The sequence below is a fragment of the Anolis carolinensis genome, chromosome 1 (assembly GCF_035594765.1).
Source record: "Anolis carolinensis isolate JA03-04 chromosome 1, rAnoCar3.1.pri, whole genome shotgun sequence".
In the NCBI taxonomy this organism is placed as follows: domain Eukaryota; kingdom Metazoa; phylum Chordata; class Lepidosauria; order Squamata; family Dactyloidae; genus Anolis; species Anolis carolinensis.
The window spans coordinates 284408442-284432990 of NC_085841.1; the positions used below are offsets into that span (position 1 = coordinate 284408442).

The 24549-nt window shown below is 42.1% G+C and overlaps 1 protein-coding gene across 4 annotated transcripts in view; it reads right to left on the bottom strand.

Moving 5' to 3' along the window:
* Positions 1–24549, bottom strand: part of ano3 (anoctamin 3) — a 332479-nt gene that overhangs the window by 76553 nt on the left and 231377 nt on the right. For 3 of the 4 annotated variants that reach the window (XM_016995634.2, XM_062981076.1, XM_062981106.1), the window contains 3 exons: positions 12066–12224; positions 10561–10661; positions 5950–5994 (listed from right to left, as the gene is read on the bottom strand). In XM_016995634.2, coding sequence (XP_016851123.1) covers positions 5950–5994; positions 10561–10661; positions 12066–12224 — 305 coding nt within the window. The remainder of the gene's footprint in view (positions 1–5949; positions 5995–10560; positions 10662–12065; positions 12225–24549) is intronic. The other variant, XM_062981001.1, reaches the window with a different exon arrangement.

Genomic DNA, 24549 nt, shown 5'->3' on the forward strand with positions numbered 1-24549 from the left:
CAGGCATTGAAATAACCCATGCCAACCTCTATTAAGAAACAAGAAGTGGGTCATACAGTAAAAGGTTGATTCTTATTCAGAATATCAACCATCCATCCTTGCCCAATTCCAGGAATCTCCATTTAATTTCCCTTCTCTGTGGTTTCTCGTCACTTCTCACAGTCAGTCAGGCAGCTCCTATAAAGCGGATCCAACTTTGCTGCTCTTCAAAGGATGAAAGGCCACTGGCAAATATGTCAACTGGGGAACACCGTGATGTCAAGCAAGTGTGTATGTGGGTTGAGAATTGAAACTGCCCCACCCACACTATAGGAGTAAGAGCTTAAAGCAAAATAACTTAAACTTTGTGGTTGATTCCTTTTCTTTTGGCTCCATCCATAATTTAAATGTCTGCTCCCTCCAACAAATTATCTGAAACTGTATTCAGCTCTGAGGGTGAAAAGTGCATCTAACACTTGCTTTAAAACAAAGTACAAGAAGAGGCATTCACTTATCGGCTATGAGAGCACAAAAAAAACAACATCAAAAATCCTGCTGCATGCAGAAAAAGATTATCTTCAGTCTGTTTTCTCAGGTAGCAGGGTAAATGAAACAGTGCATTAAATCAACATCTAGACAATAAAACCTATTTTTCAAATAATAGAAATTTAATATTTTTAGAAAAGAAAATCAGAACATTGCAATCAAAATCTTTTTCCAGCATCCATCTATTCATCTTTTTTCCTATCACTATAAGAAACATTTGCATTTTCCCTGACAGTTCAGTAGTGTAAAGTAAAGCTCATTAGGCTAAATCTGTAGTCAAAACTGCAATCTGCATATATACATATAATACTTTCCAAAACAATGCTGTTAATATTTTAGCAGTTACATGCAGATGAGTACAAATGGACAAAGAATGGTAAATGAATGCAGAATGTTGGTGGATGAAATATGTTTTTGGTTCAGTCGAAACAATTTTTGCAAATATTATTTAAATGGTTATCACTGTGTTAGAATAACAAATTAACCAGTTTTAACCTACCTGTATCTTTAAAATCAAAGAGGACATTTAAAAAAGTGTCTGAAAATAACAGAACTTAGGAAAAAAAAATACATTTTAGGACCACAAATTCAAGAATCACCTACCTATTCAGTATGAGATTCTTTGGTATACATTTTTAAAAACAATTTTTGGCTTTGGGAAAAGATATGTAAATCTGACCAATATGCACAATTACAGAGAGGAGGGAATACCTATAAAATATGTTCCAGATTTACTAGCAACAGATGTTCTCTTATTTTGTTTCAGGTTGAATGTTTTATAAATTGATGGCATCTGAAGACAGCTACCAATGTGGATCTGATTTTCCAAAGTGCACCCTAATTTCTAAAGCATAATGCAAGAGGTCACTCTATGAACCTTATCACATTAAGTGAGGGATTTGCCACACGTCGTAGTGAATGCGTGGGATCCCAGCGGGGGGCGTGGAGAACCCATCGCCCCACATCACTAGACTTACTATGGCCCCATCCCAGAGGGAGAAGTTTCCCACTTCCCCTCATTTTAACAAAGGCAACACTGGAAGCCTCCTGTGTTGCCGCCACAGTGGCATAGTCCGCTTGCTCTCCCTTTTCGCCACAGAGCGCAGCCGGAAGTAGATGTGTGTCATGTAATGGGCTTCGTGGTGAAGGGGGAGAGCAAGTGGCATACAACAGGGAAATTGTGCCATCTCATGAGGTCATAAGTCTACAATTCATGGAAAGGCAGAGAACCTAGAAAGGTTCCTTTTTGGGACTATAATTTCCAGAATCCTCAGATATCTGAGGCAGCGGTCATGAATTTCAGACCATTCTATGGATTCTGAATAGTGTATGTATCTAGATTCATAACAGAATTTCCACAATTGTAAATCTACTTGGGGGAAGCAGGAGGAGGCTGAATTAAATTTGGATATTCAACCAAATGAAATAGGAGACAAACAAGTAGTTACTCTGATATGGGAATTGTGGGTCCTGTAGAGCCAAGAGGAACTTTTCCAAGTTCCTCAGTGGTGTTACCATTTCTGTCCCATGAGCAGCTGCTTAAGGTAAGATACAGAAACAGATGTGTGTGGAAGAGGTTCATATTGTCCTGTTAAGAGAAAGAATCATATACAGGATGTTTTGAAAAAGAACTCCCTATTCACCATTGAAATTAAATGGTGAATAGGGAGTTCTTTTTCAAACACCTTGTATATAATGGGCCCTTGATAGCCACTGGAGTTTGGTTCAGGACCTTCCATGCATACCAAAATCCATGGATGCTCAAGTCCCATTATATACAATGACATAGTAAGATCATGTTTCTAATAAAAGTGGCAAACACAAGGTTTCCTTTTTGGATTTTTGAACAATGTTTAAAGCCATGGATCATTGAATCTGTGAATACATAATCCATGGGTACAGAAGGCCAATTGAATGTCTGTTCCTTTACTGCCCCCTTGTTTTCAGAATCAAAGCCCCACTGAATGTGAACATTGATCAGAATATGAACATGGATCATTTTATATCACTTCCAACTGTGCCATAACATATCAAACCTCACAGACCAGATGTTTCAAATCCAGTAAATTCACATCACCTTGAAGATTATGCATTCCAGTGGAGACAAGTTACACATTCAGATGAGAGTAATCTAATGCTGAGCAATGATTAAATGATAAATGAAATGTGCATGTAGGTCCATCAGAGAGGCACACATCACAATATGCAAATACAATTCAATTTTATGATGCCTAGAAAAAAAACCCTGCTCATTGAACTGTAATAAATATGCTTAGTCTTCAGTGTGAAAATAAATCCATAAACTCAGGAACAGTAGGAGAAGAATAGATGATGTCACAAAGTTAGCAGGAACCAGTTCACATCACCATTTCTGTCATGCGATAATTAAAATGTTTTGAACCTAATACAGTTTATTTTGATTGTGGCATTGTTTACTTATATAATCAATCAAATTAATCAGCTTAATAATATGGAAATGCTTGGGTTTTTTTTTTGTTATGTGGCTATCCTGAACAATATATTTATTGGAAAAGTGGGATATGACTAATCAGTATATACACAATCATCTTTTAATTGACAAAGACTACAGTTTTGTATTCTTTGACCTGGGAGTTAGCCCCACTGGACACAGTGGTTTATAATGTCTGTGCAGACATCCATAATATTCCAAAAAGGGCCCCCAATTAACTGTAGTTTTATACAAATAGAGTGTGTTTGTGTATGCACATCTATATGCAAGATAATTTTAGATTAAGCTAATGCCTTGCAAGTTAGTTCTTTTGACTGGATATAGCATCCCTTTCCTTGCCATTTTCACAGACAGTAAAGTCCAAAAGTTTTTTTTTTAATGAAAGATGAAAATTCAAGGCAGGACAGGGCTGGAAAATTTCATTTTAGACCAGGATTGTGAACCAGTTAGTAAGGAGGAGTCGGAGTCCATATCTAATTGATTATATTTCTACAGGTCTGCCAGGCACTCAGAATCAACAGCACTAAGTTTCAACAGCACTAATCAAAACAAAAGAAAACAAAAAACCCCACCAGAGCTTCACAGGGAATATCATGCTAAGGAGAGTCACTTAATACAGGTTGAGTATCCCTTATCCAAAATGCTTTGGATTAGAAGTATTTTGGATTTCAGATTGCCACGTTTAGGTAAATAAGATAGCTTGAAGCTGGTACCAAAGTGTAAAAATGAAATCAATTTAAGACTTATATACAGCTTGCATGCAATTATATACCATATTTTAAAAGTTTAATGCATAAAACAAAGTACATTGAACCATCAGAAAGCAAAAGAATTTCTATCTCACTCAAGTGGATAATTTTGGAATATTTTGGATGTTATAATTCCAGATAAAGGTCCTCAACCTGTATCAGATGAATGTATGTCTAATGATCTAGATCTGGGTGTTTGGGGGAGAATCCTGTTAACCAATTGTGTAAAATAAAGTGTATGTGTATGTCTTTTTTACTGTATTTGATACAAAGCAAGCACGTGCATGACCAAGGAGAGAAGATAAGCAGTTGTAAATTTATTTAATTACATATTTCAGCCCACTGCTACTTAACATTTAAAATATATCTTTAAAATACAATTGTATTTGATCTATGGAATTTCCATACTGATGATCTCAAAACATTAATATTATTAAAAATAATTCTTAGCTGTAGTCAAGATATTTTTAAAAGGTTACAACCTTTCTATTGATAAATTTAAATTATGTTGTTTGCTGATTGGATACTATGTAGATTTTGGAATAAAGTAAAAGATCAGAGTAACAATAACTTTTCAAATACAACTTTTCAAATAGCTGATGCCATTAGAATTCACCTGATATACTGTCTGGAGGCACAGTAGAAATTCACTAACTCCCAATGTGACTGAAACCTGTCACCGGATTTCTCTCTATCTCATATCTCTAGTTCTACCTAACTAAAAAGGGAGATGGAAGATGAAAGAGAGATTCTCTATTTGGATTGTATTTTATCATCTAAACCCACATCCAATGCAGCATGAATGTGAGGAGAGATTACAGTGAGGTGTTCCGCAATTTAAAGGCAACAATTGTATATTTGTTCATATTTTCTCCATGGTTTTTCATTTTGTTTCTAGTTTTATAAACAGATTTACAGTAGGAGCAGAAAGGTTCTAGGGATGCCAGTATGTAGGAATAATGTGCCTGGGGCACATGCTATTGAAATAAACTGCATACTTTGTACACACAAGGTCACAGCATTTGTCCTTGTCCTTTTAATGGTTCCTGATGGAAGGATTGCAAAAGTCAAAGAGCCATGGGCAAATGAGATTGGATGTCCTCTAGAGATCAGCTCTTGTAGGTTTTGGGGGCAGCTATGGAAAAGGAGGAAACCTTGTTGGGGTTTGTAAAAGACACCATGATGTAATGGATTTACTAGAAGAATATGTGTAAGCAGCTGATTGGCTGAGCCTATGAAGAGCTGGAAATCTGATTGGTTATTTTCTCTACCATGCTGCTGAAGGAACCAGTTTGAGCAGGTTTGACCTCAGAGAGATAGTGTGTGCTAACTGGAAACAGCCAGGAAAGAAGTTGGCTGCCGACTCTCTAAAACCTTGTTGTTTCTAAGGCCCTGAGGCATATTTAAGGACTTTAAAAGGACTGTTAATTCCCTCTATTCTCTGTAAACAATCAGAAAGATTATTGTATAAATTATTGCTCTATTTGATCCCTTGAAGTTAAGTAACATTCCTGTTACTTGTTTCACAAAGCTGAGTGGCACGTTATTACACTGTAGGGTGACTTTGTTTCAGAAGCAGACACAAAAACTACAATTTATTACCATCTACAATATGCAACAAACCTGACCAAAACTGGACAAAGAGCTCCCTGAATTTGAGAGGTGAACAATGAGAAGGTTTTTATTTTATTTTTATTATTATTATTATTATTTTGGAATACAACATTGAGAATCCCACAGCCAGAAAGACAAATATCTGCTCTGGGGTTCTAGCAATAGTAATCCACAAGGGAAGGTTTCTAAATAATGGGCTGAAATGTATCATAGAGCATTTCCTTAAAAAGTGTTTGCAACACTATGAAGAAGCTTTAATGTAAATGTCAAGGCCAACAGAAAAGGCAGTTATAGGAAAGTTCTTTTTAGCATGTCCTTGGGACTTACCTCTTGATGGGTCCTAGCTGCCAAATATAGGGTATCTCATTGTAAAGCCAACTCTTTGGACCCCACTCTTGAATTCATTGTGTGTGTGAGAGAGATAATATTATGCTCCAAATTTAAAAAGCAAAGAAAAGAATTCTACAGCTTCCATTAATTAAATCAACTTGCTTGATATATTCTGGGATAAATTTACAACTGCTCAAATGGATTTATTTTATGTAGCATGAACTATGTTGCAAAATTAAAAGCTATTCATCACCCACCAACCTGCCCATGGTTTTGCTCCTCCAGTCAGTGTAATAACATTTTTTCCTGTAAGGACAGCAAAAATCATCTGAGAACAATTTTTATACAGACAAAAAAGAAAAAAAAACACATATTAGAAACAGATCTTAGCTGTTGTGCAACCTGGACCTTTACCAAACAAAAGAGTAAGGGAACACAATAATAAAAGCAAAGAGCTATTTTAAAAACCATTAACTTGCAAATATATGAAAACATATTAAATATTGATGTCATGGAGTAAAATTGAACTACTTTAAATTAAACATTTAACATGTACTGTATAAAGTTGTTACAGGTTACAGAAAGCTTAGAGACTGTGTTTCTTTCCTTTCAGATTTACACTGATTTCTTAATATTGTTAAGAGTGTTGCCATTATAGCAGCTGATATTTTGCACACAAATCATAGACAAATGATAACTGGATGCAGGGACAGGAACAGATTGCTTCTTCAGTCTCACCCCCACTCCCAAATTAGGTTTCTCTTTAGTGAACCTAGTTAGTCCTGAGGAAAAAGTCACACAGATACTATGTGCTGCATACTATTTGATGCTATTCTGAATGAACATTGAACAATTCAAATTTAAAATAAGCACACAACAATGATTAAGACAGCAGTTATGTAAACTAGCAAACCAAGATACAAGGCAATTTTGCTATCTGTTGGAAAGAGAAAGATGGGCTCACTTTCATGCCACATGTACAGAAGATCTGGCTAGTGAACATTTCTTTGAGGTAAATGATGTGGGACAGTAATATCCAACCATATCTAAAGACAAGAGCCTAACTAAGCTAATTTAGGATACTTTACATGGCAGGGCTATAGTTATTTTCTCCAACAGCTAATTCCTGCTTCCCTGCAGCCCAAGACAACTTATTTCACTTCACCTAATGAAGGAGTTTTATATGGGTCATATAAAACTAAGATTATAATCATCTACAGGAAGAAAGGAATATCTTATCAATTTCACTGCAGCCATGATCTGATTCAGCACAAACACTTGAGTAAGACAATCTTTGAGGCCAATCTCAAAGAAGAACAAAACAACTGTTGCCCTCTTCTTTTTATGGGCCAAAACAACTGGGAAGAACAAAACAACTGTGCCCTCTTCTTTTTATGGGCCATTGATTACAGATGGGAAAGATCAGGAACACAATGACACAACGCTGTTCCTTGATGTAAAAGCTCTAATAGCAAGTGAAGCATGGTGACCCATCTCTACATGAGAAGTAACAGCTCGTATGGTTTAGTTTCATTTAGTATTTTAGCCCAATTTCTACTCCAACAATGCAGAGCAGCTGGCATATGGTCCTTTTAGCTGTCACAATGCAGCTGAACCATTGACATTTACAGGTTTAATCCACTAGATTGTGTCATCATTTTTTTAATAATCAGAAGAAAGGAAAGGCAGCTAAGAATGTAAATGGTCCAAATAGTCTGACTGTATAAAAATGACTGTTGAGACTCTGAGCTCTGGCCCTGAAACTATATGCATGAAGCCTGCCATGCACAGTACCTTTTCTCTCAGGTTAATAATGGCTGCCTTCATGTGCTATCAACAAAAAGGGTTCAATTGAATAGATGATTTACATGGTGGTTCCACATCCAGACAATGAAGATGAATTCTGGTGGTAGGATACATATGGATAAGACAGAGCTCTGTAACCACAGTTGTTCATGGTTTCAGACTGGATGCCAATAGTTTTTGCATTTTTCCAATTTCCACACTTCATATACATTTGCTGCGATGGGTGTCCCATAGTACAGTTTTATTGTGGGACCAGAGAGAAATACTTTCACATTCCAACTGGTAACTGTGATGGGGCAAGAACTGTGGTTTTCTGAGCAACAGAAACTCAGAGCTTTTTACAACTAGTGAGGTTGATGTGAAATTCATATAGGAAAGATTTGAACTTTCACTTATGGGAGTAAGAGTGAAAGAAGATCAGAATACCATAGAGACATAAAAAGAGAGAAAACCACAATGCCACAGATATGCACAGGCCAGCCTTTAGAAACTACCCAAGGGCCCTCAAAACTGATGCTGAGTGTAACAGATTAGCCTACCTTACAAGGTTGATGTACAGGTAACTTCAGGCCTTGCTAAGCAGAGCAAGGGGGAGGAGTGATCAGGCAGTCATTGCTGGAAGTGCAGTCTTATTGGTTGATGTAAATGGGGGGAGTTGCTTATCAACTGGAAATGGGCGGAGCCAAAGTGACAGTTGGAATTATGCAGCCAGATAATTATTCATTCAGTTAAGAAGTTGGTTGGTTGGTTTTTGGAGTGTGAAGATATAGTTTTTTGGGAACTGTGTTATTAGAGAGATACCTCTTTGAGGAATATAGTTAAAAGCCTTCAGGGAAGAAAGGCTGAGAACTATATTGAGACTCTATAGTTTAGAGTGCTGGTGTTAAATCCCAGGAGAAGTGGGTTTAAATGTTTAAATTGTCCTGTTTGTATTTCCTGTGTGAAGGAACATATTTCCACAGAATTTGAGTTATAAAATCATCCTTTGTAAGAGAAAAGCCTAACTTGTTATTGAAACTGCTACGCATCTTTACAAATAAACAACAACTTCATGTTTTTCCTCAGAAAGTGTCTCATGTGACTCTCTAAATATCCTAACACAGAGGAGGCTCCTGAACATAACATTGGTGGCAGAATTAGTAGTGGTAATGAGTTCGAATCCTCCATATATTGGTGTTCGTGGGTGGCGATCTGTCTAACATACATCGAGTCCTCCATATTTTTGGTGGCAGCTGAAAGCAATCCTCTGCACTGGGCATGAATGATACCATAAGATGATTTCCAGTTTGACTACATTTATTTCATTTCAAAAAACTCCTCATGTGCTGAAGGCAGCTGCAGATTATGGACATCATCCCTGTCCTGCTCCCAAAGCCCTTAGATTCAACATGACATTTGGAAGGGGACTAGAGTTCCTGGCTCAATTAGAAACCTATGTTTATAGTTAACCCTCTTCCTTGGCCTGCACAAACAACTTGGAAGGATATACAGTTTCACTATTTTATTTTCGCAGTAACTCTATATAATAAATTGGACAACGAGAAGGCAACTACCTCAAGGTTACAAAACAAATTTCATGGGATCTCTAGATGTAGGGGCATTTTTAAAGCATAAAAGCTACAGGATTAGTCACCTAAGCATAAAATTTTTGTGCTACTCCATATGCACAGAAGAACTCACATTATATAAGAACCTGCACAAAGCAAAAGCAGGAAATATGATTAAGAACAATACTGACCATTAAATAAGTTCATTGTGCAGTTCCCTGTCCTTCCTTCATTATGATTTCCCATTGCTGAAGTCAGTGAAATAGTTACAGGACTGCCAAATGAAGACTATTGTAGTGACTCATTAAAATTTATTTGATTTCCTCTCTTAAAACTGATGACTTAAGAGCAATTGCAACATCATCACAAAGGGCTAAATTTGGCTTTAGCCCAGTTCATCCACAGAGCCTGCCAGCTCTTATCAAACAATGCTAGCATGGCTCCTTGGGTGAAGGAGGGTTGAGCCGGCGTATGCCACTGCTGTGGCAACATGGGAGGCTTCCTGTGTTGCCATTACAAGCAATGGGGGGAAGCCACGCATGCCACGCTTCCCCCCATGGGATCAGTTGGGAGAGAAGTCAGGCAATGTGGGGCATGAAGTGGTGGGTTCCATGCGCTATGATGACATGGAGTGACTCCGGCAGCCATGTGACAAAGTTGTTGGTCTAGTCTGCTTGCATACTCGGGTCTGGGAGAGCCACACAAAGTTGAACACATCTATTTTAGAATATATGGGATCTGGCCTGGAGCCAATGTGCTTGAGCCTAAGGGTATGCCTTGCTTCTTCAGGATTAATTAGAATTGAATCCAGAAGAGGTGGAGATTACAAGAATTTTGACAATTTAAAAGTTTCAAAATGAATGTGAAATAACATCTTCAAACATGATGAACTTAGGCAACCACTGATGGTTATTCCTTTTCACTTGCTGGTGAAGCAAATTATAATATTCAAGTAGAGAATGCTCTATACACAGTTACAAACTTTAAAAAGGATAAGGAAGCATGTGAAACTAGAAGTTAGAATCAGTAAGACTTCCTATTTCTTCTGCTCATCATTTTGTTTTAATGTAGAAAGAAGGATCTTTTACATAGATTTTATGGACCACTAGAATACAGGATTAGTCTACCCCCCGTAAAGAACAGAGTATTTAGGTTTGCGATTTTATCTCTTTGAGATTAAAAAGTTACTGTAAAGGTGACTGAATATAGTACCACGCTGATGCCATTCATAGCTGATCTGTCTGTGACAATGTCCTGGCTGCTCATTCATGGATGGCTTCTGCATATGATTATATTCATTCATCTTCAAAGTAATGCAATTTTACCATGCATATTTCTATATCTATGTCTTCAGAACTTTGATATTTTCTTCAACTGTATCTTTCAAACACCCATATTTTCAGTAAAATTATGGAAGCACATAAAATATGTTATTGTGGTCAAACATGTCTCATTAATACATGTGTAAATGTAATCAAAAATGACAAATTTGAAGTAAAGATAAATTATTTGATATTACCTGAAAGGCATCCTGATATTCATTCTTTCAGCATATTTGCACAATGTGTCCCAAGGACAGTGAATTTTAACAAACATAATATCATTGTTTGTAACAGCTGGCTGCAACAAGTAAGAAAATGAGCTTGCATTAGTATTCCAGATTCAAACTGGAATTTCAGCTTACTGTCAAACTCAAAATCTATCTTCAGTTCTACTGGTTACTTAAACTCTAGTTCTTAGCAGTCAACATTCATTATAGATGTGATGAAAAGTTACACAATATCTATAACAAAGAGGAGTTCAAATATCTCCCCTTTGGGGAAATAAAGCTGGGTAAATAAATATTATAATACTATTTATTTATTTATTTATTTATTTATTTATTTATTTCCCGCTTCTTCTGATAATACACACCATAATGGCTTTCATATCAATAGATAGTGAATCTGCTCTTGGCTTTCGTTTGAACTGTGAAAAAGCTGTCCAAGATGCTGAACCAACTTGGGGGTCATCATTATTGCACTGATATGGATGTCATCATCCTATTGGTCAAATGTCATAACTTAACCTTCAAAAGTAAGATCATCACTGTCTTGAAAGAAATACTCAGGAATCTGTTTCTGTGATCTTATCTAACAAACAAACAGTTCCAATTTTTTGGAAAGCCAGTATTTCCCAGAGCCGGTCCAACAATAAGGCGAATTAAGTGGTCGCTTCGGGCGCAAAACATACGGGGGCGCAGTCGAGACTGCTTTTTCTTGTAAAACATGATGTTTTGGTGCTTAATTTGTAAAATCTTTATGTAATTTGATGTTTAATAGGCTTTTCCCTAATCCCTCCTTATTATCCAACATTTTCGCTAATCCAATGCTTTTATTTTTCAGTGATTGGTTTTTGGGGGGGGCGCCAAAATTCTGTTCGCCTACACTTGAAAAATACCTAGGGCCGGCTCTGTTTCTAGCTTCTAAAATCAAACAAACCTATGAGAGGATTACACAAATTAATTTAGTCATCTCTGGAAAACAATGAAATAATTGGTTCTTAGCTTAATAATACTGGTGACCTAAGAATATTACACAACAGAAACATAATTAGTCACCAATCAGAATGTTTATGGTTATCTTCCTCAGTGTATTTCCCATTCACTTGGACAGCTTCTTGAAATGGGTTAGAGTGGGGCAGATAAGAGTCTCTGCAAATTTTGGGTATATTTTTCCCTTCCACCCTCGGCACGTAATAAATTCTTTCCTGTAGCAGACTCGTAACTGTCTATTCTAGAGCAAGACAAAAATCTGTGGATAATTTGTTTCTCAGTGTAGACTATATATTTATCTACTTTCTTGGCTTTATCAGCCCGGGGCTATTACATTACTGTGAATTTCAGTAAAATTGATATCCATCATGCACTGGATGGGTTTTTAGAAGTGGAGGAAATTGATAAACCACCCCTTTGATCCTGTACCACATTTCTGAACCACATTTCTGGGTCATATTCACAAGGGAAAAGTGGAAAATAAAGCATACCTCTCTTTCTAACATTAGTCCTTCAGCCCGAAGATTCTTTTCAAACGTGCTTCTTTTCTCTATTTGTGGACTGGACTTTTTGTAGACTAAAATATAATCAATACGCTTTTTGCCATCCTTGAAGAAGAGACCTGATGTTGCCAGGGCACTCATATCATTCTGAAAAAGAGAAAATATGAATGCAAGATAGTAAAACATTGAATCAATCACCTCTTCTCTGTGGTAAATTTGTGTTATACTTTATATCATTATACTGATGCACAGATTGCAGGGCACATGCTGGCTGGAGGATTCAGGGAACTGAAGCTGGAAAAGAGGTCCAAGCCGATGACACAATCTTCCTATAGGCAACTTAAGGAATGGAACTGGCTGGCCATGGTGAAGGACATAAATCAGATGCATTGACTTTACAATGCACCAAAATGATTCAAGATCTGAGCCAAAAGAGTGCATCAGGGAGCACCCTGGCCACTGAACTTTATGTTAGTATCAGTTTCTCACTGTTTCATGAGTAGTCTAACATAATCTTCTCCAGGGTGGACACGGTTGGTTGTCAAGCCACAGCTAAGGAACATGTGGTCACAAAAGCAATGGGGACATCCATGAACAAAATCCAGAAGCACCGATAAACTATCAAGTCTTGCAAAAGAGTGCAAACTAAAGATGTCTGAATAAGTGGTTCTTAATTTTAGACCAGGTGTTCTCAACCTGGGTTCCCCAGACGTTTTTGGCCTTCAGCTCCCAGAAATCCTAACAACTGGTAAACTGGATGGGATTTCTGGGAGTTGTAGGCCAAAAGCATCTGGGGATCCCAGGTTGAGAACCACTGTTTTAGACCATTTCCCTCATTTAGCATATTTAAATTCATTAAATTTGTAAATTTAGGGTGGGGGGAGAGGGTAGATTTTTCCTATACTGTTAGAGCAATTATATCCAGAAGAACATGAGAACATCCATATGATATTAACCTTCTGCTGTAAATGCTGTGTTTCTATTGGCCCTCAGTTGGTAAAGTTATTGCATTTGGCAAAAATTATAACATTCCACAGCTTTCTTTGTATTAATTGCAATTGTGTGTGTGTGTGGGGGGGGGGGGGGAGAGAATTGGATGTCATAAGCATATTGGTGGTATTAAATTCCAAACCTTTGGTTAGTTCTTTGGATTGCCTCTTTTGGCAGCTTTTAAATCAAAGGTGTGGGGAGGGGAGCTCAATCCTATAATGGGAAACCTCAAAAGCAAACAGAATACTGTGTTTCCCCTAAAATAGGACATCCCCATAAAATAAGACCTAGTAGAGATTTTGGTGACTGGTCAAATATAAGACCTCCCCCGAAAGTAAGACCTAGCAGGAGGAAGCCGCTGCTGAGGAAGGAGCCCTCCCCCCTTCCCTTTCCCCTCGCTCGCACCCTCTAGCTTGGGCCAGCCACCGAGGGGCTCAAAGGGGAAGAAAGACTCGACCATCCAGTCTCTTCCCTCCCTCCCCGGCTCCCCGGGAGGCTCAACTTGCCTTTGCTGGATTTATCCACTCGGCAGGGAGTGCGTCCCCGCTGCCATCTTCCCCCTCTGGTGCGGGAAGTGCCTGGATGTACAAACGGCAGGCAGGCAAGCAAGCAAGATGGGGCCCTCTGTGCCTTCCTGAAACGAGGCGCCGTTGTCAAGGAAGGCACGGTGGGTTCCTTGCTTGCTTGCCTGCCTGCCTGCCGTTTGTACATCCAGGCATTTCCAGCACTGGATGGGGAAGATGGCAGCGGGGACGTGCTCCCTGCCGCGTGGCTGCTTCTTCTGTGGGGCTGCTTCTGCAGGCTGTTGGCAAATGCTGTCTCTGTTGCCAATTTGGAAGAGAAGAAGAGAAGAAAAACAGGAGAACGGTGAGCGTGGGCTCCTACAGTCCCTCCCCCACCCACTGCTTTGATAGAAGAGGAAGGAAGGAGATGAAAAGGACGAGCTGGGTCCTAAAGTCCCTCCCTCGCCCGCTGCTTCAGTAATAAAGACAAACATTGTTTTTGAAGGCTTTCATGCCTGGAATCACTGTGGGTTTTCTGGGCTGTATGGCTATGTTCCAGAAGCATTCTCTCCTGACATTTCACACACATCTATGGCAGGCATCCGCAGAGGCTGTGAGGTCTGTTGGAAACTAGGCAAGGATATATTCCATATATCTGTGGAATAATGTCCAGGTGGGAGAAAGAACTCTTGTCTGCTTGAGCCAAGTGTGAATGTTGCAATTAATCACCTTGATTAGCATTGAAAAGCCTTGCAGCTTCAAGGCCTGTCTGCTTCCTGCCTGGAGGAACAAATATGGAACCAGACATTGAGCATCTCATTAGCCAAAAGCAGGCTCATATGATATGTGCACTGTGCCTAGGAATTTGTTCATAGTTTTTTTAAACTATAGTCGTTCCTCCAATGGTCTGAGGGACACTGAACTGGCCCCCGGTTTAAAAAGTTTGGGGACCCCTGGTTTTAGACTCATATAATCCACTTCAAAGCAAATATTCTCCTCCGCTTCAAAGCAGATAATCTGGATTCAGAAACCTGGATTTTGTGACAGTGACTCATATCACCCACTTCAAAACAGATATATGGTTATGCTGTTTTGTGATGACAACTCTGTACAGTATATAATAAATGTTCTCTCTTTTTTGTCTAACAATAAATGTGAATTCTTCTTCATGAAAAAATAAGACATCCCCTGAAAATAAGACCTAGCACATCTTTGGGAGCAAAAATTAATATAAGACACTGTCTTATTTTAGGGGAAACATGGTAGTTACCATCTAGCCAAATCTCCCACCAAAAAGTTACAAAGACTGGGTATCCCAGGGTATCTGTTTATACCAGGTGATCTGTTTATTCCAGATTATCTGGCAGTGGGGACTCATATATTCCATTTTAAAGCAGATAATCTGGGCTCAGATCCTGGGTAAAGGGCAATGTGGAAGGCCCCTGATAGTATCTAACCAATAAAGAGAACGAAGAGAGCCACATTATCCCTATGAAGTTCTTACCACAAGTCATCTATCAAAATGGCTCAAGATGAAAGTAGATCAGATATTAAAATAGTAGACCAAATATTAAAATATTTAGCTTTGTTGAATAAAGACTGAAACTTCATGTACAGAATATAGAGTATGGTAAGGAAGAGCAAGGACAGTGATTCAGCACCCATAATACAAGAGCTGCAATGACTTTAACCTCTATAAAGCTTTACTGAAATTTCATTTGGCCTTTAGATAGTAGAACATCAGGCAGTATAAGTACTGCTAATAAATCCCCATGCTAATAACAGCATCTGTCTTGCTAATACGGGAGAGAGGCATTCATTTTGGCTTTTTTTGTTGCTTTAAGCTCTATTTGTATGTTTCAGATTAACTATAATACAGAATGACACCAATGCTTTATCTGGGCAGCAAGGGAATGGGCATAGCTATTACACTAATATTTCTTATGGCAAGGACCCCCCTCCCCCAATACCATTGATGCTGTTGTGAAATGATTCCTTATCAAAATATCTAGAAGAAAGAAAGAAAGAAAGTGTCAGCTCACCACAGCCGCTCCTGAATGAACACACGAGACTCTCTGTGTTATCACCAGAAACTTTTACTGTAGGAAACATGAACATCAAAAAAGCCAAGAATGGGAGGCTCCGGCCAACCATCCTTTATATACCCTCCCCCTCATTTGAAAAGTCTCTTCCCGCTCAGCAAAACCCCGCGCAAATTCCCCGCCAAGTCCAGCAGCCGTTTCTTCTCCGAGTCCTGAGCCGCAGGTGTCTTATCAATGTCAGTGACCCTGAAACTCAGAGCCACATCCAGGCTCTAGTAGCAGGGTTCTGACATGGCGTCCTCCTCCCCTTCGTCCTGGAAGGAAAAGATTAAACACAACTATTGTTCTCCGCTGTCCAGAGTTCCTTTATACTTTTTTAACAGGCTGCAATGGAATACCGGGTGTACCTTTCCTAGGTCCTTGGGTAGCCTCAGCTCATAGGTCACTTCGTTTATTCTTTTTGCTACCCTGAACGGCCCTATATAGCGTGGAGCCAATTTTTTTGATGGGAACCCCAATTTCAGGTTTTTTGTGCTCAGCCAAACCAGATCCCCTTCGCCCAATTTGTCCCCCTCTCGGCGCCTACGATCGGCAAAGAGCTTGTACTTCTTTTGTGTTTCCCGCAATGCCTCCACCACGGTCTGCCACCCTTGCTTAATTTTGGCCGGCCATTCCTTGTCGGTCTGGCCCTCTCCTTCCTTCCACTCGGGTAGCCTGGGGAAAGGTGCCACCTCCTGTCCGTATACTATTTCGAATGGGGCACGACCTGTGGCCGAATGTACGGCCCCGTTAAAAGCCATCTCAGCAAACGGTAGAAGGTCCGCCCAATCATCCTGTCTATAATTGGTGTACATCCTCAAGAATTGGCACAGTGTTTGTTGGGTGCGTTCGACTCCCCCGTTGGTTGCGGGATGAAAAGCCGAGCTCAGGTTCCTTTCTGCTCCTAACAGCTGTAAGAATTTTCCCCAAAATTTTGCAGTAAATTGGACTCCCCGGTCGCTAATTATTTTGTCGGGACACCCATGTAGGCGATATACATGCTTCACATACAAATCAGCAAGTTTTTCAGCTGAGGGGAGTTTCGGCAGGGCCACAAAGTGTGCCTGTTTTGAGAATAGGTCCAATATTGTCCAAATGTATCTGTGGCCTCTGCTGGGGGGTAGTTCGCCTACAAAATCCATGGCCACGCATTCCCATGGCCTCATGGGCTCCACCACCTTCTGCAATAGCCCCTGGGGCTTCCCCGGTGGTGTTTTTCCCTCTGCACATAATTCACACTGCGTGACGTACCCCCTGGCGTCTTTCCTCATTCCGGGCCACCAGCATTGTTTGGCCAACAGTTTAATAGTCCTGGTGGGGCCTAGATGACCCGCACCCTTGTTATCGTGGCACTTCCTTAACATTTCTCGTCTTAAACATTCAGGAATATACAATTTTTTATTTACAAACACCAAATCCCCACACAATTCTCCCTTTTCCTTGTTAGTTTGTAACCATTTGTCCATTCCATACGCTCGCTTCAACTCTTCCTCCCATATTTCTCCTCCCCCCGTGGAAATGGCAGTACGTTTGTTTTCTTTGGCCGCTTGTGCTCGAGTTAGTACTGCCAGGCCCCACTGCTTATCTAGGAACAGGCTCCCTTCAGATTCCTGAATTCCTCCCCCGTGCTGAGGCATCCGAGAGAGAGCGTCAGCGAGTATGTTATGTTTCCCCTGGAAGAATCTGAGTCTGAAATCAAAACGGCTGAAATATTGGGCCCATCTAATTTGCTTCGCGGATAGTTTACGAGGGGATCTTAGATACTGTAAATTTCTATGATCAGTCCACACCTCAAACGGTGTTCCACTTCCTTCCAGAAAGTGTCTCCAGCACTCTAGTGCTTTTAGAATCGCTAAGGCTTCTCTCTCCCAAATCGGCCAGTTTTTTTCTGTATCGCTAAACTTTTTTGACAGATAGCCACATGGCTTCAGGTTCCCCCCCTCGTCTTTCTGCAGCAGAACTGCCCCATATGCCCGGTCTGACGCATCGCAATGTAGTACAAAGGCCTTAGACATATCAGGGTGCTGTAGGACAGGTTCCTCAGTAAAACGCTTTTTAAGGGCTTCGAAAGCTTCCTGGCATTCTATTGTCCATGTCAGTTTGGCCCCTGGGGCCTTCACTTTGGCTGTTTCTCCCCTGCCTTTAGTTTTTAACAAATCCGTTAATGGCAAAGTGAGGCGCGCAAAGTCCTTGATAAATGTTCTATAGAAGTTTGCGAACCCTAGGAAGGATTGCAGCTGCTTCCGTGTTTTGGGGGCTTCCCACCCCCTCACGTCTTCCACCTTCGCAGGGTCCATCGCCACTCCCTGGGAGGAAATCCTATACCCCAGAAAGTCTATCTGGTCTTTATTGAACTCGCACTTGGCAAGCTTCGCATACAGTTTCGCTTCCCTCAACTTTTGTAGGACTTCCCTGACTAGTTCTACGTGTTGTTCCTTAGTTCGAGACATTATCAATATGTCATCTAAAAAAATAAAGACTCCCTTGTACAACAATGGATGCAATACTTCGTTGATTAATTGCATGAACGCGGCCCCTCCCCCGCACAAACCGAAGGGGAGCACACGATAATTGAATAATCCGAATGCGCAGGAGAAGGCCGTCTTCCACCTGTCCTCTGGTTTGATCTGCAATTTATGGTAGGCCTCAATTAAGTCCAATTTAGTGAATATCTGTCCTTCCGATAACTGGGCGATCAAGTCCTTCACTAAGGGTAGGGGGTATTTATTTACAGTACTGATTGCATTTAGGCCCCTGTAGTCAATGCAGAGCCTTAGCGTTTGGTCCTTTTTCCGCCTGAACAACACAGGCGCCCCTAGAGGGGAATTTGAAGGCTCTATGAAACCCCTCGCTAGGTTTTTATCAATGTATTTTCTCAGTTCCTCCTTTTCCCTAGCTGACATCGGGTATATTTTTGCCTTGGGAAGCTCTGCTCCTGGGACTAGCTCTATTTTCACTTCAACTCTCCGCTTCGGTGGGAAATTGTCTGCTTCCTTCTCATCAAACACGTCCACAAAATCCCGATACTCTGGGGGTAATTTATCTGCCAGTTCTGCTATTCTGATAGAGTCTTCCTCCCCCCTTTTCCCTGGCTCCCTCTCAACTTCCTGGCTCCCTTCTTCCAAATTCATCCTGAAGATCATGCTCTTATCCTCCCAGTTGATTTGCGGGTTGGCCTGCCCCAGCCACGGCATGCCTAGTATAACATTATAGCTGGCTATTTGTGATATCACAAATGACACCTTTCCTTCCCAACTCCCTATCTTACACTTTACATCTTCGGCACTGTACTTAGCTAACGATCCCGATGCTGTGGATCCGTCCAACTGCGAAAAAGCTATTGGGGATTCTAGGTTCGTTCTTTCGCATCCCAATCCCTCGGCTAATTCAGGGGAGATGATGTTCCTGGAACATCCACAATCCACAAATGCTTTGCAGGTTGCTTGTTTGCTGCCATTTTCAAGCTGAATGGGGACCACTATCATAGCTTTGTCCTGACTTACCAACCCCCCCGAGTGGTGCCTCATCGGTGGTTCTTCCTCGGCGCGTTTTCCTGCCACGGCTCTGGGTTTGGGCTGGCCTCCGCCTTCCCCTTTTCTCTGCCAGCACTCGGCAGCCCTGTGGCCCAACCGGCCGCACACGAAGCAGCCACTCCTGCTGGCGCTCACGTTCCCTGTCGGCTCCGTTCTCCTCCCGGCTGGGGTTGATCCCTCCTTCCGGCTCCCCTCTTTCATCTGCGGCCGCTGCTGTAGCCCTCCTCGGTGCCTCCTCGCCTGGGCCAGCGATGTCTCGACGCGCCCCGCCAGCTGAATCCATCCGCGCAGTGTGTCAGGCTCATCACGATGCACCGCCCAGGAGAGGATCTCCCGCCTGAGACCCTCTTTGAAGAGTTCTATCTTTGTTACTGCAGACCATTCCGGCACCTTTTCGGCGAGGCATTGGAACTCCTCCGCATACTCAGATACCGACCTCTGCCCCTGGGAGACGGTCTTCAACTTCTCCCTCGCCCGGATCTGCTCCAGTGGATCTCGGAAACGGGTCTCCAGGGCCCCCATAAAGCGTCGGAGTGACCCCAGACATAGGTCGCGCCGCGCGTGCAGCTGAACGTACCAGCTGGCCGCTCCCCTATTCAACACTGCACCAATGGCCCGTATCCGGCTGGATTCCGTTCTAAAAGTGTGAGCATTGTCCTCCATATAGCCCCTCACCGTGGTCAGGAAAAAATCCAGTTCAGAGGACTCTCCCCCAAACTCGATCCTTAGTTCCTCTCGTCTCGGTAGGGGTCCCTGTGGTGGCAATCCCCAATTCTCCGCCCGTCGCAAGCCCCCTTGCGGACCAGTGGGCCCCGCTGCTGCTTCTCTTGGCCCTGTGCCACGCCCGGCATTCGCCAGGGGCACCAGGGTCTCAGCTGGGAGCGTAGCTGGGATTCTCGGAGGTTTTTCCCCTTCGTCGTCACTCTCCTCCACCCGCGTCAGGCTTGTTTGGGTCTTGGGCCGGGCGCCGGGCTCCTTTCGCATTTCCCTTCCCTTCGGTGCTGGGAGGTCTGCAAAGCCCTGGCTGCTTCCCACGCTCACGTCCCACATTGAGCCAGCCCGAAGTTCCCTTCCTCTCTCTGGCTCCGCCAAAAACGCCAGGCGCTCCATCGCCCTCGACATCACTGCCAGGGTGGTCTCCATCGCCGACATCCTCTCCTCCAGAAACACCATCCTTTGTGGGCCTGGGGAAGGTGAACCTTCCTCTCCTCCGGTGCTGTCTCCCCGCACCACTCCACGCCTCTGGGTTACCCCATTTGGCTGGGCATAAGCGGTGGATGACGCCAGGGCCGCCAGCTGGTGGAACTCAGCGTCCGGCTCGGGAGTGGCCCTTTCCGACCTTCCTCCTCCTGCGCCCAAGAGCTCTTCATCCTCCACTTGCATGTTACACCTCACCGCTACAGCGGGATGGTGTCCGATTCTTGGCTTAGTGTCAGCTCACCACAGCCGCTCCTGAATGAACACACGAGACTCTCTGTGTTATCACCAGAAACTTTTACTGTAGGAAACATGAACATCAAAAAAGCCAAGAATGGGAGGCTCCGGCCAACCATCCTTTATATACCCTCCCCCTCATTTGAAAAGTCTCTTCCCGCTCAGCAAAACCCCGCGCAAATTCCCCGCCAAGTCCAGCAGCCGTTTCTTCTCCGAGTCCTGAGCCGCAGGTGTCTTATCAATGTCAGTGACCCTGAAACTCAGAGCCACATCCAGGCTCTAGTAGCAGGGTTCTGACAGAAAGAAAGAAATCCAAGGCCTTATAGCAGCTCAGTAGTTTGAAATGATGTGAATAATATAATATGCTGCAAAACAAGTTGTGCTCTTCTTTGAAGTAACAATTGCTTTAATGCTAGGAGCCCTCCATGGTAAAGTGGGTTAAACCCTTGTGCTGGCAGGACTGCTGGCTTGAAGGTTGGGTTGCTGACCTGAAGGTTGCTGGTTCGAATGCAACCCAAGGGGAGCATGGATGAGCTCCCTCTATCAGCTCCAGTTCCATGTGGGGACATGAGAGAAACTTCCCATAAGGATGGTAAAAACATCAAAACATCTGGGAGTCTTCTGGGCAACGTCCTTGCAGATAGCTAATTCTCTCACACCAGAAACGACTTGCAGTTTCTCAAGTCGCTCCTGACACGGAAAAAAAACTTTTATGCTTTTGTATTACTTAATGTATAATTTCAAAAATGGTGCTATTTTAATTACCTTTTAAATGTATAACTACATTGTTAGTTTATTTTATTTTCTTGTTTGTAAGCCATATTGGGTCCCACACTAGGAGCATGACAATGTGTAAATGCAACAAATTGCATACCTATAATATCAATCTACACACAATATATTTTCCTGGCATTCATTATTCACCAGTGGCTAAGAATAGTACTTTTAATCTGTCAAGAATTAATATGCTGGGTGGTTTAACTGTACCTTTTCAGTTTGCAATGCTTTTGTTTCAGGAGTTTTACAAAAGTTGTCAAGGAGCCAGAGATAGTAATATGCTTTCCCTTCCCTGAAAATCCAAACCAGAATTATCAGCAGAGCAGGGAGATTGCATTTCACAGCTGGTACTTGCAGCTCCATGTTTTGTGGCTGCTGGTAGCTGTAACTCTCAGGCTTAGCAGCTGGCACTTCCTCCTCCTCTTTCTCCCCGCTTTCTGAGTTGTGAGAGCTGCCATGACACCCTTGCCCCTGACATTCTGCTGCAATCTGTGCTCACTAAACATTCCCAGTCCTTATGGGGACTCATCTGTTTGGATTCCCCATGTTTTCTATTTTATCTGCAAAGTTCCCATTATGAGCCTGCTCATGCCTCCATCTTGTTAGTGAACAATGCTGTGTTGCTATACCTGAAGTCTAAGCATCAAACAGCAACACATTTAATTATATTCATTGGTTCATGCTTTAGTACACGTGTATAGAATTTCATTGCACAAAAGAAGAGGGAGAAACATGTGGTTCTCCAGTGGTTGTTGGACTGCAATTTCCAGCATTCCTCACCATTGGTAGCATTGCTGAAAGTTGTAACCACAGAGGGTTGTAGGATTGCTAGCTTGTGTGTGTGTGGATTAGGGCCAAAACAGCCAAAGAGAGAAGTACCAGATTATTGTTTGTTCATTGGCAACTACTGCACATCAAACTATTTGTTGTTCTTACATTTTTCCATTTCCATTTTCTTTGTAAAACAGAAGAAACTACATGAAACAAGAGTGCTTTCCTCTGTCCCTCCTTTCCTGTGCTTTTTTACAAGAAAGTTACAAAATGTAGGGAATGTCCTTGTTCAGCTTATATTCTTATCTTTTCTGCCTGCCTGAAATAGCTGCATCACCTCAATTGACCTCCTCATTCCCCAACATTTAATACAGTACGAAAATCTTGTACATGCAGCTGATACAATTTTTGTCCAGAGGTTCAGACCAGTGTGTTGCCATTGCAATAAAGCATGGTATATCATGGCACCTGAACACAGCATTCTGTCTTATTTTTAAGATAGAGTTGTTATAATAAAAGTACAATTTTGGACTGTCATAATATAGTTTATATTTCTATATAACTGCTGCAAATCCTTGTTACTTTCTTAGGGCTTTTAAAGGCAATTTTCTTTGTGTGATAATTGTACACTTGTCACTCAACTAATCCGCCTTTTCTTTTGGAGAAATAACATTGCCTCCCTATTTCAAGTACAATATTTTTGTCACGGATCATTGTGTAGCTAGTATATCGGTTGTGTTCCCAATGTAATACTCCTCCCACCTGCCTGTCACTGTCACTGAGACCGCAATCCTAAACACACTTACTTAAGAGTAAGTCCCATTGAACACATGCATCACAGAACTGAATGCACATAGGATCATCCTATTAGTTTGTATGTTTACAGCCAAGTAACTGCTTCTTCGCTCATGATTTTAAAATCTCAATTTCTTTCTTGTTTTCCACCCTTATATATATGGATGTAGTTAGGGAGAGTGAGAGTTTTGAAAAGGTTACTTTGGTTTGGCCTCTCAAGTAATTTGGTCACTTTTGTTGGCAAGCATATGAGGAAAATCAAAAGTGCTATAAGATTGGGGGAACTTCTCAGGTTTGTTGCCAAGGATCTTGGACCCTGTAACTTAAAAGAACTAGCCCAGCGATTCCCAAAGTGGGTGCTACTGCCCCCTGGTGGGTGCTGCTGTGATCCAAGGGGGCGGTGACTGCCACAGGTGCATTTGGGGGGGGGGCAGGGCCTCTTCCCAAGTGCCGGAGACAGGGCTGAGCCCCTGTGTCATCTGTTAGGATAAAGGGGGCGGAGCTAGAGGAGTGGGCGTGGCTTCTTCCCAAGAGCCCGAGACAGGGCTGAGAATCTATACCTTTCCTGAGGTGCTTGTTGGGACACAGAGGGCAGAGCTAGGGAAGGGGGCGGGGCCTCCTTACAAGAGCCCGAGACAGGGCTGAGCCTCTATACCTCTCCTGAGAGGCCTTTTAGGACTAAAGGGCAGGGCTAGGGGTGGGGGTGGGGCCTCTTCCCAAGAGCACGAGACAGGGCTGAGCCTCTGTATATCTTGTTAGAACACGGAGGTGGGGTATAGAGGTTCAGCACTACCCCCTCCTCTAGCCCCACTCCCTGTGTCCTGGCAGGCACCACAGGACAGGGATAGAAGCTCAGCCCTGCCTCAGAGCTTGTAACTCCACCCATCCCAGTCCTGGCTGCCCATTTGTGGCCCTGCCCACCTCCCCCTCCCAGGCCTGCATCTTGGACTAGGGGAGAGACTCAGTCCCGCCCTCTTGAGCAGGAGCCACGCTCACCCCTCTAAGCCACGCCTCCTTTTCCAGGGGGCGCTGAGTAATATTTTTTCTGGAAAGGGGGCAGTAGGCCAAACAAATTTGGGAACCACTGAACTAGCCTATCACACCCACTTGTCATTCGGCAGCCCCAGGAGAAATGATACAGAAATGCCTCTCTATACTTAAAGAGGTGGATCCCACACAAGGGATCCCCCTCTCTCCGATTCAGGTTTCTTTCACCCATAAATCAAGGCACACTACTTACTTGTTCTACAGATTAGGATATCTGCCTATAAAACAAGGTACACTCTTTTACAGATACAAATTATGTTAACAAATGTGACCATAGTTCAAACCAACTAATATTTATCTTTTCTCTTCATTTAATCTTCCAAGTTTAACCCCATTTCATGGCTCCTGAATGAAGTACTGTACTGAAAAATAACACATCAGACATACACATTCTATTTCTGCAAAACAAACAAACAAACAAACAAACCAAAAAAACCCAAAAACCTTCAGATATAAAAAGGAATGGATTCATAGGACAGCAAATTCTGAAAGTGTCCAAAAGCCATCCTTTGCATGTAGAAGCAGCAAAGATCAAGATGAC